At 42.9% G+C, this 14,093-nt stretch overlaps 2 protein-coding genes across 9 annotated transcripts in view; both read left to right on the top strand.

The window, feature by feature from the left end:
* rabgap1l (RAB GTPase activating protein 1-like) overlaps positions 1–14,093 on the top strand; it is a 219,520-nt gene that overhangs the window by 84,004 nt on the left and 121,423 nt on the right. The window lies entirely within an intron of this gene.
* gpr52 (G protein-coupled receptor 52) lies at positions 4,562–5,677 on the top strand. The gene has a single exon (XM_060940532.1). The coding sequence runs from the start codon at positions 4,565–4,567 to the stop codon at positions 5,675–5,677; it is 1,113 nt and encodes a 370-aa protein (XP_060796515.1). The 5' UTR covers positions 4,562–4,564.

Raw genomic sequence — 14,093 nt, forward strand, 5'->3', positions numbered from 1 at the left:
AACCATACATAAAACCATATTCTAGGTGCTGGTCGCTAGATGGCACTGTTACTTGATTTGACCTCGATTCCGTATATTCAATATTATGCATTTGTTTTTGTTGTGCACTAAAATGAAATATTTTTCTGAATTGACTTTCCAGTGTTTTCATTTTAAATTTAATTTTGCCCTTTAAATTTTGCTCCTTGCATAATTGACCAGGTAAAACTAGCAAATTGAATAATATTGAACTGTGCCTATATTCAGCCTGAGATGCCACCAGAATGCACCATTTGAAGTCTCTAATTTCAAAATTTTCTGGCGGGTGCATGTCCCCGGACCACCCCCCCAAGCAGCCTTCAGGGCCCTCTGGGCCAGCCTATATGTATTTTTTTTTTTTTTGGGGGGGGGGTTTGGGAAAGCTCTGATTATTATATAGATATGTATGTGTGTGTGTTTTATATATAACAGTGCAGAGAAGTGTATTATTGTGTGAAGCACTGAGGCACAATACAAAATTTGACTGTTGGCTTGTTTGTGCATGAAATGTCTTATTTGCTGTGTGCCAAGAGTCTTCCTTTTAAACTCACTGTTGCTGAGACAAATCACTGGACTGCATCCAAGAGTTTTTTATTTTTTATAAACTTCTCTTTGCTAAAACTGTGTGCCACCGCCTTCTATTTCCAACTGCTTATGGGATTAATTATGTAGTCCTCACCAGTCTGCTTAAGTAGATTATCGTCTTTATGGAGCATGTAATGAAATCTTTGATGGCAGATCATTTGGTAGTTTATTTGCATTTGTCATTTTTGTGTGCACTCTGGATTTATGAGACCATTTGTTTTTTGTGTGGTGGAAAGGGATCTCTCTCTCTCTCTCTCTTGCGCGCGTGCACACCTCACAAAGTGAGGACACTTGCAGCAAAGGCCTTTATTTTTGATTGAGAATAGTGATATTTTATTTTTGGAATAGTTATTCTCTGCATGTGTGGCATAATGTCTCCATAACATTACATTAGCAACACAACTTTTTATCATGCTATTGATATTTCTCATTAGCCACATTGTGCTTTGAGGGTCAGTGATGTGACTGATGGGGCCACATGAGAGGCTGACAGTGTTAACATCATTTGAATTAATTTCATTTCCAGGAAGTATAAATCACTTGACTGTCTGGGCGGATAGATCATCACTTGCCTACACTTTAAAAAAAAAAAAAATGTGAATGGAAGCAAACCTAAGCAAGCATTTAGCAAAGAAATGTCTGGTATGCATAATTGAAGACAGACAATCTATTGTTTTCATAAAACATTGGTGTGTGATTGACAAAATCCTTTATTGATGTTGTTGACGTATTGCCAGTGGGTACATAAATGGTATTCTAGATAAGGATGTTTTTTATTACTTTTTTCAGTACTTAGGGCAATGGTTTAAAAAATAATAAATTATGGATTCACTTTTGACAAATATGTAAGCCTTTCCCAATTAATGAACATTGTATGGTGGTTTACGTCCCGGTAACTGATGGACATTTAAAAAATAAAATGTCCAAAGTGCATAATTGGACAATTCGAGAGTGCATATATGGATTTATTATATTTGTTCACATTGGTCATTGCCCTTCACCAGCTCTGTGTTCTGTTGAGCTGCATATGAAGTGCCTGTGGGATGAGAGGGACGGTTTCTGACAAAGCTCCCCCAGTCTCCTTAGGCCAGCTGCATTCATGGCTGTTCTAGCCTCAACACCCCTTCTTACAACAGAGTCTTATTCTTACATGCATCTTAATGCAACCAACATTTACTGAGCCACTAGTAATGCTCGTCTTCCTTGTTGCTTTTCTAGTACAGATTTTATGACTACTCTTGTGACGGCCTTCTCAGAAATTGGTAATAGCATCAGCATAGGTTTTAAAATGTACAGGAAACTGCGTGAACTCTTAAAAGAAGGCTCTATTCTTTGTCAAACTATTATTTATTTTATTTCATTTCCCTCCCTTCAGGTTAACCAGTCAGTATCAGTGTTGGTGGCAACCTGACCTTAATTTAGGGAGCTATTACAATAAATGCTGACTGTCTGCTGTCAAGCCCTGAGTGTCATGAGTCAGACGACACAAAAGATAATGTATCAAGGAGGTTAGGATTGTTGTGCTGGTAGTATTTTCTTTTTTTTTCTTTCCCTCTTTTCCAAAGCCCTCCCATCTTTCCCTTTTTGGTAAATTATTTACACAGCCCTCTGGTTAGAAGTAGCTTATGTTACAAGGTGCAGATCATTGGGGTGGCTGATGCTTTGTGGCTGGCCAGTCTCACCCTTTATTTGTAATTGATGATTTTCCTGTGAAGGTCAATATTATAATAGAAACTTATTATTTAAATTTTCAATTTAAGTGTTGCAGGACAAACTGGGGGGTGGCATCCAAATTCTCTTGGCTGCAGAATCGCATCATTCATTCATTCATTCATTCATTCATTCACAACCCCTTAATCTGTAATTTGTTCCTGTTTGTTGCACTGTGTTTGCTTCTCTGTGGGAGGGTCCCAGCCAGCTAAAATGCCTGGCAACTGTAACCAAGGGGCAGGCATAGTCAGGCTTGGTCACTGCCATGTTTAAGTAATTTGAGGAAAAGAGAAAGGAAGTGAAATAACATGACAGAAAAATTGGGGCAAGAAGCTGTTGGAGAAATGAGAGAGGGATAAACACTTTGATTCGTTTTGAATAGGAATCGTCTCGGATGTCTGTCTCAAGGAAGATCATGGAAGAATCAGGGCAAGAGAGAGAAGTAGATGGGCATGTTTAAGGAGTTGAAAGAGAAGCAGGACCTCAGGTGCAGCCCATAGGGAAGGCGGGGAAAGCGTATGTGCATGTGAACGAGAGCGAGAGAGGGAGCGAGAGCCTGGCATCAAGGGAGGGAGCATGTGAAAGAGACCGCACAAGCATGAGCGAATGAGAGAGAGAGAGAGAGAGAGAGAGGGAAATGAAAGCCACTCGCAGCATCTCTTTCCCACTGCGCCAGCAGTCCAGGGCTGCTTATCACCTCTGCGCTGCTGCTTCTCCTTTGCTATTGTTTTTGTCATCGGTTTTCTTGATAATCCTTGTTTTTCTGTGTACTCCACTCTTATCAACTTGAATTTTTCCGGTTACTTTTTTTCCTTAATTGCTAAAATGAATCTTTGGGTACATACAAGCAAAGGACTTGCATCAGATTGCTGGAACCACTGATTGAAGACAATGACAGCAGTACCATGCAGACTCTTTACCTATATCTCCGACAGATTGTTTTTTTTTTTTTTCCTTCCAGTGTCGTCATATGTTGCTTAATGAAATGCTGCTGACAGAAAACGAGGAAAATCAATAGGGAAACTGCTGCATATGGACTTCAGAAAAACTGACAAGTGATTAAATCCAGGCGTACATTCGTAATGATCTTTGCACACTGAAAACGGGACATGCAGAGCTTTTGGGCACCTGGGAAAGAGACTGTTTGGAGAAATATGGATGCATATGTAATGGCTAGGTATCAAAATTTATCACTTTTTCAGGATACCTTAAGAGATTTAAACTCGTGAAACCTTTTTTGAAATGGTCTCTGCAAGAAAAATGACCTTTGAATGTTTATAATTTCTTTCGTATTCATAAAATCAAATTCAGGAAAAAAGTCAATGAATTGGGAGAAAACAAACCAAAGCCAGACTTCATGGCAGTGCTGTTCAGAAATTTTGATCATTTCCATTTTGCTCAAGCTGTGGACACCAAACACTGCAGCTTTGAAACACTGTGCAGAAACGACACAAGCTGTCATAGTGTATTCTTGGTTTATCTACAATGTGCCTAGGTTTGGATTTTGGACAATCAAAAGCTCACAGGGGGGTCCAGGTAGCAGCCATGGGGACCTCTTTACAAATGCCACATTAGAAACCTTGCACAGGTATTTGTATCCAGACAAGGAATCTGCTGAATCCAGTGTAACTTTCAGCCCTCCTGTATTTCTGGGATTTTGTAAGTTACCTGAAGTTATGGCTAAAGAAAATGATTGCCTTTAAACTACACTAGCTGATGTTTACCTGTGCGTGCACAGAATTTGTCAAAATTAGGTTTAAAATTTTTACTTTCCCAAAATTTTCTGGTATTTATTTGAAAAGGTGCAAGTCAAATATCTCCACTAATCCGCTAATAATCTTGTGGCATGCGTGTAGGAAACCCTTATATCTGGTCCCTAATTGTGATGAGCTTGATCTCAATCTGTTACCCTTTGACCTTTCAAGGACCGTCAAGAAAATCAGTAGACGCTGGTGTTGCAGCTTGTTGGGGGAGCTCTGAGAACTGTGGTAAATTCTTCCAGTAATCAGCACAGACATAATGGTCTTTTCTAACGCCTACCATATATTCTCCTTTTTTGCCGGATATCTTGATTGTTGCCAGTGCTTATCTCTTTGAGACCCGGCTATGTGCAAAACCAAGGTGAGATGAAAAATGAAATTCAGTAGAGTTATGTTTGCTGAAGGACATTACAGACAAAGGGCAAACAGAGTTTTGGGTGCAGTCCATCTGCGTTGAGTGAAGACCCAAGGAACTTGACTGCACCAGGACAATGAACCAGTCAGGACTGATTGAGCCTGTGCTAACTGAAAACAGTAGTTTTGGAAATGGTGCGAGTGTGTCCCTGAACCACTCATGCCCTCTGGGTTGGGGACAGAACGAGGGCATGGCGACTTGCATCTTAGAGACGGCTCTCATTGTACTGCTAACTGTGCTCATCATTGCTGGGAATTTGACGGTCATCTTTGTGTTTCATTGTGCCCCTTTGCTGCACCACTACACCACCAGCTACTTTATCCAGACTATGGCCTACGCAGACCTTCTGGTGGGGTTGAGTTGCCTGGTGCCCACTTTCTCTTTGCTGCACTACCCAGCTGGTGTCCAAGAACCCCTCACATGCCAGGTATTCAGCTACATCATCTCAGTGTTGAAGAGTGTTTCTATGGCTTGCCTGGCCTGCATAAGTGTAGATCGCTACCTAGCCATTACTAAGCCCCTCTCATACAACCAGCTGGTGACACCTTGCCGTTTGCGCTGCTGCATTATCCTGATCTGGATCTACTCTTGCGTTGTGTTCCTGCCATCCTTCTTTGGTTGGGGCAAGCCAGGATACCATGGGGACATCTTTGAATGGTGTGCTCATTTCTGGCCAACCTCTGCTTTGTTTACTGGTTTTGTTGTGTGCCTGCTGTACGCTCCAGCAGCCCTTGTGGTCTGCTTCACCTACTTTCACATCTTCCGCATCTGTCAGCAGCATAATCGGGAGATTAGTGAGCGAAGGGCCCGTTTTCCCAGCCAGGAGATGGACGCTGGTGAGGGGGGGCACCATACAGGTCATGGCCCTGATAGGCGCTATGCCATGGTGCTCTTTCGCATCACAAGTGTATTCTACATGCTTTGGCTTCCCTACATCATTTACTTTCTCCTGGAGAGCTCCCACATCTTGGACAGCCCTGCTTTGTCTTTCATCACCACCTGGTTAGCGATCAGCAATAGCTTCTGCAACTGCGTCATCTACAGTCTGTCCAACAGTGTGTTCCGGCTCGGCATGCGTAGGCTCTCTCAGACGCTCTGTTCCTCCTGCTCTTTCAGCCCTTGTGCCCATGATGACGTGGACTTCAGAGAGCCAAAGCCTAGGAAGAGAGCCAACTCATGTTCAATCTGAAGTTGTCATGAGTTGCTAATTACTATATCAAGGAACAATGACTTGGAAGTGGGCTTTTTTTTTTTGTATTTGTGCAATTAATATAATGAATTTGTTTGTTACTGAAAGGGTCACGTTGTTGGGTTATACCAGATCTCATCTAAACCACACACAGGCTGACTTACCTGTTCTGTAAATAATAAAGCGGCATCTGCCGTGGTAGTGTCTGTCACCAAATGACTGGCGGGTATATCCTGGGTGGACATTTTTTAGCAAAATATGCAAAGCCAGACCTAAAACGGCACTACACCACCACCACCACTGCGAAAAACAAAAAAAACAATAAGGTGAACTGGTATGGGACCTGGTTGTTGTTACTCATGTCTTTTTGTGGATGCTATATTTATATAGGTTATAGATCAAGATTTTGATGAGTATATTTTTTACATTAAACTGCTTCTGCTACCAAAATGGCTGCTATATCAAGAGGACATTGCTTAAGGACAATGTTCATATATGAACACTTCAGAAAATGTTTCAAGGAATAAAAAAAGAAGCAAACAAACATTTGAGGCATGTGGCACAATTGGAGCAAAGCTTGGCATATGGACTTTTGTTAGTGTTCTTATTATAGCACAGCACGCCTCCAATTGAGATGGGCTCAAATAGCGTGACAGCAAAGACTAATATAAGGCTTTGGAATTGGGTTGTTTGAATTGAGCAAGGTCAAACAAAAGGTAAAAGAAGTCAGTGCAAGTCACTGATATGCATTCCGAATGTCATCCTTTTTAAATAGAGATGCTGAATCATTACATGCGCACAATATTATCAATGACGTTAGTAGTCGTGAAATGTACCTTAGTTCCCAGTGGTATTATACCTTGGCAGTATGTGATTAAACTTGTTCACCTGCAGTGGCTCTGTGACCCTCGGAAAACCACACAATGCAGCAAGCTCAACATTTTATTTTTTTCCTGTTTAATCAGCATAAGGTTCAGTTGAAATGCACATTTCCTGTTGTGCAAGCTAGTCATTTTGTTTGCACCTGTGATTTTCAATACTTATTTGTCTGTGCCTCAGATATATAAAGAATTAAACTTTGTGTAATTTTTTATAAATATTACTTTTCTACAGTAGGACATTTTTTCCATAATGTGTTTCATCAAGCATAACCTTGCTTGTCCTTTGCCAGCTTTTATATGTTGATAAATTTTATTTTGGATTATACTGAGGGGTAAAAGGGAAAATATGGTGACATATCAACAAATATAATTAATCACAATCATTTCATAGAATTTATTCTGTGTATTTGTTCAGTTAGTTGATTTTAAGATGTTTGGATTCAGTGTGTTGTCTGCAACAAAATTCCTAAGTGCATTTATTTCTTTTTCTTTATTATTAATTTACCAATTTCACTATCGTCCTTTAATGATTTTGTGACATGAAAAAATTGTAAATGTTTAAATTGAGTACTTCTGAATACTACCATACATTCTGTTCAAAAATTTGCATATTTGTTGAGTTTTAAAGGAAAGATTTTCTCCATATTTGGATTGATTAAGGTAAACCACACACTGATGGTTTCTTCCAATTTAAAAATAAGGAACTTTGTGAACTGTCAGGAAATCTCTGAAATATGCTGTTGGGTGTGTGTTTATTTCAGTGATTTATTGACAATTCCATGAAAAACTGTTGCTGATTTCTTGTCAGTTTGTGGGTGAAATGTCTTGGGTTGTAAAATAAATATGGTTGACTTCACTCTTTATATCACGGAGAACAACTAGCCTAGTTGATGTCTATACAAAAAGCACAAAACCATATAGTGTGGCAATCAGTACATGGGTGTGCATTTGAAATTTAAATATTTTAAGCAATAAATGATCTAATTTATTTATTTATTTGTTTATTTATTTTACAACATTCACATGGATATGATAGCTGGTAAATTGGAGTATATGTGTAGCTGTATTTGTATTGCTGTACAGCTGGTGTACATTACCTACTGATCCTATGATTATCTATTGATGGCACATTCCATAGTGTAAGTGCAACAAGGTTGCTAAAGTTGATTTAACGGTTTATTTTTATTCTAGATTTTTTGTTTTTTGGCTAAGCAAAACAAATTATACAGTATATATTTTTTTTATTTGAGGTTTTGTGAGAAACTATGATTTTCTGTTGCTGCCAGTACAATAAAAGTGAACAGAAAATACTTGCCCTACTGTGATTGAACATTATTACTTTAAAATTCTGCACCGTTAAGACACTATGACCTCCATGCCCTCACTTTTTATTCCTCCATCCACCAAATGGACATCAATAATAGTTGAATAACATTATCGTACTTATGCTTGTCAGTTAGAAGTTTGCATTGTGAGAATCTTAATTAGGCCTGAGACCCTGTGATTTAGGATTTTTTTTCCATGCTCTAACCCCTGTACTACTTCAATTTGTGCCCATCATTCATATACTAGAACAACTGCTTGCTTCTTGTTTTTTAGCTGTCCATCATGTTTTTATGGTGAGGCAAGTCAGATTTGACATGTATAGTGCATGACTTTGACTGTCTGATCCCAGAACAGCTTTTCTGCTCTGTTGTCCTGATTGGCTCTTGCAAAGGTTACAGCTTCCCGTCAAAAAGGAAATTAGAGCTGTGTAGTTGGAGTTAGAGGGCAAAGGAAATTAACTGACTTTTTAAATCTAATGAGCACATCAAATGTTCTCATGATCATGGGAGTCTTTGGACCTCAGGACCCACATGAATAAACCATGAGCATTCTCAGTGGCCACTCACTGTATATCTGAGGCCATGCACTGCTTCTGGGAACGTTTGACCTTACCGAACCTTTACTTTGTGATATGACTTTAAAACCGGCAGACTATGCAACTACCCACTGCATTCTCGAGAAATTTAGTTTCAGCAGTCACTCTGTAATATCTTCATGGCTGATAGTCATGTAGAAGTGTCCTGCTATCTCTGTGTAGGGCCACTTAACAGGCGTAGTCAAGTGCAGTGATCTAGGTTGAGCCCCTGAAGACCTGCTGTCCTTTGCTGACATTGAAGCTACTATATGCCTCATCACCAGCACAGGTTCCAGATCTGTTTTTGAAGATATGCTGGTTGCAACATCGTAAAACAAACCCTGGGCTAATGTATATAATAATGGGTAGAAGTCCAAAGACCAAAGAAGTTAAAAGCTATGGATAATAATGTGTTAAAATTCATAGAGGAACTCTGAGATAATAGGAGTTTATCCTCAGAGTAAATCATAAGCATGAAGAGCATGAATCTTCACAGCAAAAATCAATCAGCCATAATAATAAATAAAGTAAATATGGCATAATACCACTTTTTCCCTTTCCTGATCCTGTTACTGATGCCATAACCTTGGGTATCAGCAGATCTCAAAAACCATCCTTTAATTTCTGTTTTTCTTTAAAAATGTCAGGGATGGTTGGAGACTGATGTATGTGCAGAAGAATTTTATTAAGAAAATAACAAACGGGCAAACTCCAAATCGGTGAGCATAAATTAAGAACGATGTAACAAGCAAATTGTTGGGTGAGGCACAAATGGTGGAGTATCACAGGCAAAGCAGAATCAAAGACGAGAAACAGGAAATCAGGGATCAGGAAACCAGGAGAAACAATCAGGAAAATAAGGCTCGGTAATGTGTCAACAATGCAATACTTGGCAAAGTGAGTGTGCTTTCACAGTCCTTATATAGGTGTGCTGATTGCGCCTTAATCCTGTATAGATGTGAGTCGTTAGTGGTGCGCATGTGAGAGTCCGTTTGGACTAGTGCTCCCTTTTTAGTGAGATCAGTCAGCGGGCTGGTGCCGTCTGAATAATTAGGTATGAACCTGCGATAATAGCTAGCCAGCCCTAGGAACTGTCTCGCCCTCCTTTTTGGTCTTGGGCCTCGGGCAGACTGCAGTCACTGCTGTCTTGTCAGTTTGGGGACGCACCTGCCCATGACCCAAGTGGAAACCCAGATACCATACTTCCACCTGCCCAGTCGCACACTTTTTCAGGTTAGCTGAGAGACCCACATGCCTCAGCGACTCTAGGATGGCCCTAAGGTGTTCTAGGTGCCGTGGCCAATCATTGTTGTATATAATAATGTCATCGAGGTAGGTCGCAGCATGGGGGCGGAGGATCTTGTCCATGAGCCGCTGGAATGTAGCGAGAACCCCAAATAACCCAAAAGGGAGCATGACAAATTGGTGTAATCCAAACGGTGTGGAAAAGGCCATTTTCTCTCAGGACAGAGGAGTCAAGGGGATCTGCCAATATCCATTTGTCAAATCCAGTGTTGAATAAAAGTGAGTAGCGCCTAACTGATCGAGCAACTCCTCAGTGCGAGGCATTGGGTACGTGTTGAATTTGGACACCGCAGTGACTTTTCTGTAGTCCACACAGAAGTGGACTGACCTGTCGGTCTTGGGAACCAGGGCCAGCGGGCTGTTCCAGTCACTATGGGACTCCTCAATTATGGTTATTTTGAGCATTGTCTTCTCCAGAACTACCGATGCCAATGCCACAGGGACCCCCTCATTCCAATGTTTTAGCAGGATGAGGCAGTATATTTGTAGTGCCCCACCCTTATCTGGTCGCTTCACCTCATAGTCGATGTCCCCAATTCGCCGTGTGACTTCAAAGGGCCCTTGCCATTTGGTGACTAATTTGGAGCTCGAAGTGGGCAATAATACGAGCACTTTATCTCCTAGGGTAAACTGTCTAAGGCGCGCACCCCTGTTGCACAGCCGGGCTTGACTTTCTTTTGCCTGCTGTAAACTCTCCTGAGGTAAGTGCGTGAGCGTGTGGAGCTTTGCACACAGATCGAAAATGTATTGAATTTCGTTTTTACTAGTTGAAGGTCCCTCCTCCCAATTTTTCCACAGCACATCCAAAATGCCGCGAAGCTTACACCCGTATAACAGTTAGAATGGGGAAAATTCCGTGGAGACTTGTGGGACCTCTCATACTGCAAATAACAGGGGCTCGAGCCATTTATCCCAATTACGTGCATTTTCACTTACAAACCAACGAATTAAATTAAGTGTTTGAACCGATCTACTAAGCCAGGGGTTCCCAAACTTTTCCATGCCAAGGACCCCCAAACAGCATTAGCTTCTGGCCGGGGACCCCCTTTGCAAACCTACAGACAATGCTACAAAATATGTTAAGAAACATCAACTTTTAGAATGTTTTCTCTTACTTTTATTCAATATTCAATAATTGTTACATTTGTTTATCATAAGAATATTATTAATTAACATGTTTTCAACACAAATATTTTCGCACTGAACAATAAACTTTGCAACAAACTGTTGATAAGAACAGCACAAAAGAAATCAAACCACTCTCGTGTGTGTGTGTGTGTGTGTGTGTGTGTGTGAGTGACAGACGGTTTACACTAGTGGGAGGGATGGGCTTGGTGGTTCCTACATAGTTTGTCAACCCTGGGCTTAATCTCCGTCAGTGCCATATGCATGTCACTGTCCACATGTAGACGTGCTCTATGTTTGGTTTTGAGTACCTTTAAAGTTGAAAAGCCAGACTCACACAAGTAGGTTGTTGCAAAAGGGAGAAGGCATTTCAATGCCCTGTCAGCCAAGCTGGGATAGTCCTTTCTTACATGTAGCCAGTAGTTAGACAGGGGAAGAGCCTCAAAGTCCATTTTTAAATCCCGAGTTTGTCATCTCAATCAGCTCCTCCTGTGACTTTAAGTCCAGACTAGAACCGACACCGGGGGCAGAGGGGTTCCTAACCCAATTTAAATGTGTGTTTTCGAGGTCAGGGAAATAGTCTTTGAAATATCCTTGGAGGTGCTCTAGGTGGGACTGGATCAGTGGAGAGACGGAGCCCAAATCATCACATGACAGCAGCTCCTGGTGAAGTAGTGGGAACATTTCTGTAACTCCCTCCTGGAGCTTGTTTGACCACAGCATGATCTTTTTGGAAAAAGCACGCACTTTGTCTTGCACCTGGAGTATGTACGTGTCACGTCCTTGCATGCTTTGATTCAGTACATTTAGATGCTGGAAAATGTCTGACATGTATGCAAGTTTGCGGATCCAGGTTGCATCGGTGAACCGATCTGCCAGCTGATGCTTTTCAGATGAGAGGAACTCTGCAACCTCCCTCCGCAGCTCATAGACACGGTTCAAAACTGCGGCCCGTGACAGCCAGCGCACGTTCGAGTGAAGCAGCAGCCCCTCAAAACGAGCGCCCATCTCATTACAAAGCAGGGTAAACAGTCTGTGTTTCATGGGACGGGCTTTAATCAAATTCACTACTTGTATAACCTCCTGTAGTACCTGATTCAACTCGTTATCCATCCTTTTTGCGACCAGTGCCTCGCGATGGAGCATGCAGTGTGTGGCCACTACATGCGGGGCCTTCTGCTTAATGAGAGCGGTCACTCCACTGATCTTCCCGGTCATTGCCGCGGCTCCGTCTGAACACACCCCCACACAACGGGTCCAGTCCAATCCATTAGACTCGATGTAATCGTCCAAAACTTGAAAAATTTCTTTCCCAGTAGTTCTTCTTTCAAGTCATCTCATCTCATTATCTCTAGCCGCTTTATCCTTCTACAGGGTCGCAGGCAAGCTGGAGCCTATTCCAGTTGACTACGGGTGAAAGGCGGGGTACACCCTGGACAAGTCGCCAGGTCATCACAGGGCTGACACATAGACACAGACAACCATTCACATTCACACCTACGGTCAATTTAGAGTCACCAGTTAACCTAACCTGCATGTCTTTGGACTGTGGGGGAAACTGGAGCACCTGGAGGAAACCCACGCGGACACGGGGAGAACATGCAAACTCCACACAGAAAGGCCCTCGCCGGCCCCGGGGCTCGAACCCAGGACCTTCTTGCTGTGAGGCGACAGCGCTAACCACTACACCACCGTGCCGCCCTCTTCTTTCAAGTGCTTTACAAAATAGTATTTCCTCCACACTTATAACATACATCAGCAAGTGATGCAACCTGGACACATCTTCAGTGATGTTATCTGGGATCTTTGAGTGTTTCGGGTCTTTCAAACATCATGCACTCTCACCCAGGCGACCCAGCCAGGGGTGACCAAGCCCCAGCTTGTGTCCAGGTAGCGCTACCCTGCCCACGGATCTCCTCTTTTGATCCACAGCCACCGTGGGGCAACTTCAGCTGCCTCAGTGGCTTCCTTTATGGCCCTTTGCCTCCTTGCCCCTGTGATGCCCAGCATGTTATAAGCCCTACAAAGGGACTGGCCTGCAAACCCTCTACATCCAACCTCAATGGGTTCACATCTTGTCCCCCACCCATTGTGGCAGCACTCCTCCACTAGTTGAGCATACTTAGCTCTCTTCCTCTCATTAGCTTCTTCAATGCGCTCCTCCCACAGGACAGTAAGCTCCAAGAGGACCACCTGTTTGATGGTTTCTGAGGTGAGGACTAGATCTGGTCTTAGCGTTGTTGTGGCTACCTTTTCTGGGAACTTAGGTTGCCTTCCCAAGTCAGCTGTCAACTCCCAGTCTTGAGCTGTTGCCAATAAACCAGAATACTTGGTCCTGTCCACAGCTAGTGGTTTCTCCCCGGCTCTCACAAAAGCGACAGTCTGCTTTGCAGGGCAGAGGCGCTTGCACTGGTTGATTCCGTTGCAGATGGTATTCACGATTACCCTTAGCACTTGGTCATGGCGCCAGCAGTAGCGTCCCTCGCCCAAAGCTCTTGGGCAGCTGCTAAGAATGTGCTCCAGTGTCCCCCTTTTCTGGCACAGGGCGCAGGCTGGTGACTCTACCTTCCCCCAGTTGAACAGGTTTGATGGGCTTGGTAACACATCATAGACAGCCTGGATTAGGAACCGAATGCGCTGGGGCTCTGCTCTCCACAGCTCATTCCAGGAGACTTTACGGTCTAGTGCATGCTCCCATTGAGTCCAGGCTCCCTGCTGCCGCATCCCCACCACCTTGCTCGCTCGTTCCTCTTCGATGACTGCCCGCACCTCTTTCTGAACCAGTGCTCTCCTGTCCTCTCCCTTTACCTGGTTGAAGCGAGGTGTTACATTGCTGCCGAGGCCTTCTCTACCTTGAGCCACTGTCCCGACCAGTATCGTAGCCACTGTATCGTAGCCGTGATTCAGCCACCTCCACAGCATCCACAGCTCTCCACTTCCGCCCCGTCCTAACTTCAATGCCGGCCTGAGAGACCTTTGGGTCCTTTGACTCTCGGTACTGCAACACCTCCCTTGTACGGCTCACTTTAAACTCTTTCAACAGGCTGCTAGTTGGGAGTTTCAGCATGTTGTTATGGCCATACAGGGCGATGCTGCTCAGACTCCGAGGAAGGCCCAACCACTTCCGCAGGAACCTGCTGACTCTCCTCTCAAAGCTCTCGATCATAGAAATTGGAACCACATAGATCATGAGGGGCCACAGAAT

Source organism: Neoarius graeffei, chromosome 15 (genome assembly GCF_027579695.1).
Source record: "Neoarius graeffei isolate fNeoGra1 chromosome 15, fNeoGra1.pri, whole genome shotgun sequence".
NCBI classification, from domain to species: domain Eukaryota; kingdom Metazoa; phylum Chordata; class Actinopteri; order Siluriformes; family Ariidae; genus Neoarius; species Neoarius graeffei.

What these genes read in the sequence shown, in the direction of transcription:
- gpr52 (XM_060940532.1), top strand. Translation starts at nt 4,565, where the DNA reads ATGAACCAGTCAGGACTGATTGAGCCTGTGCTAACTGAAAACAGTAGT.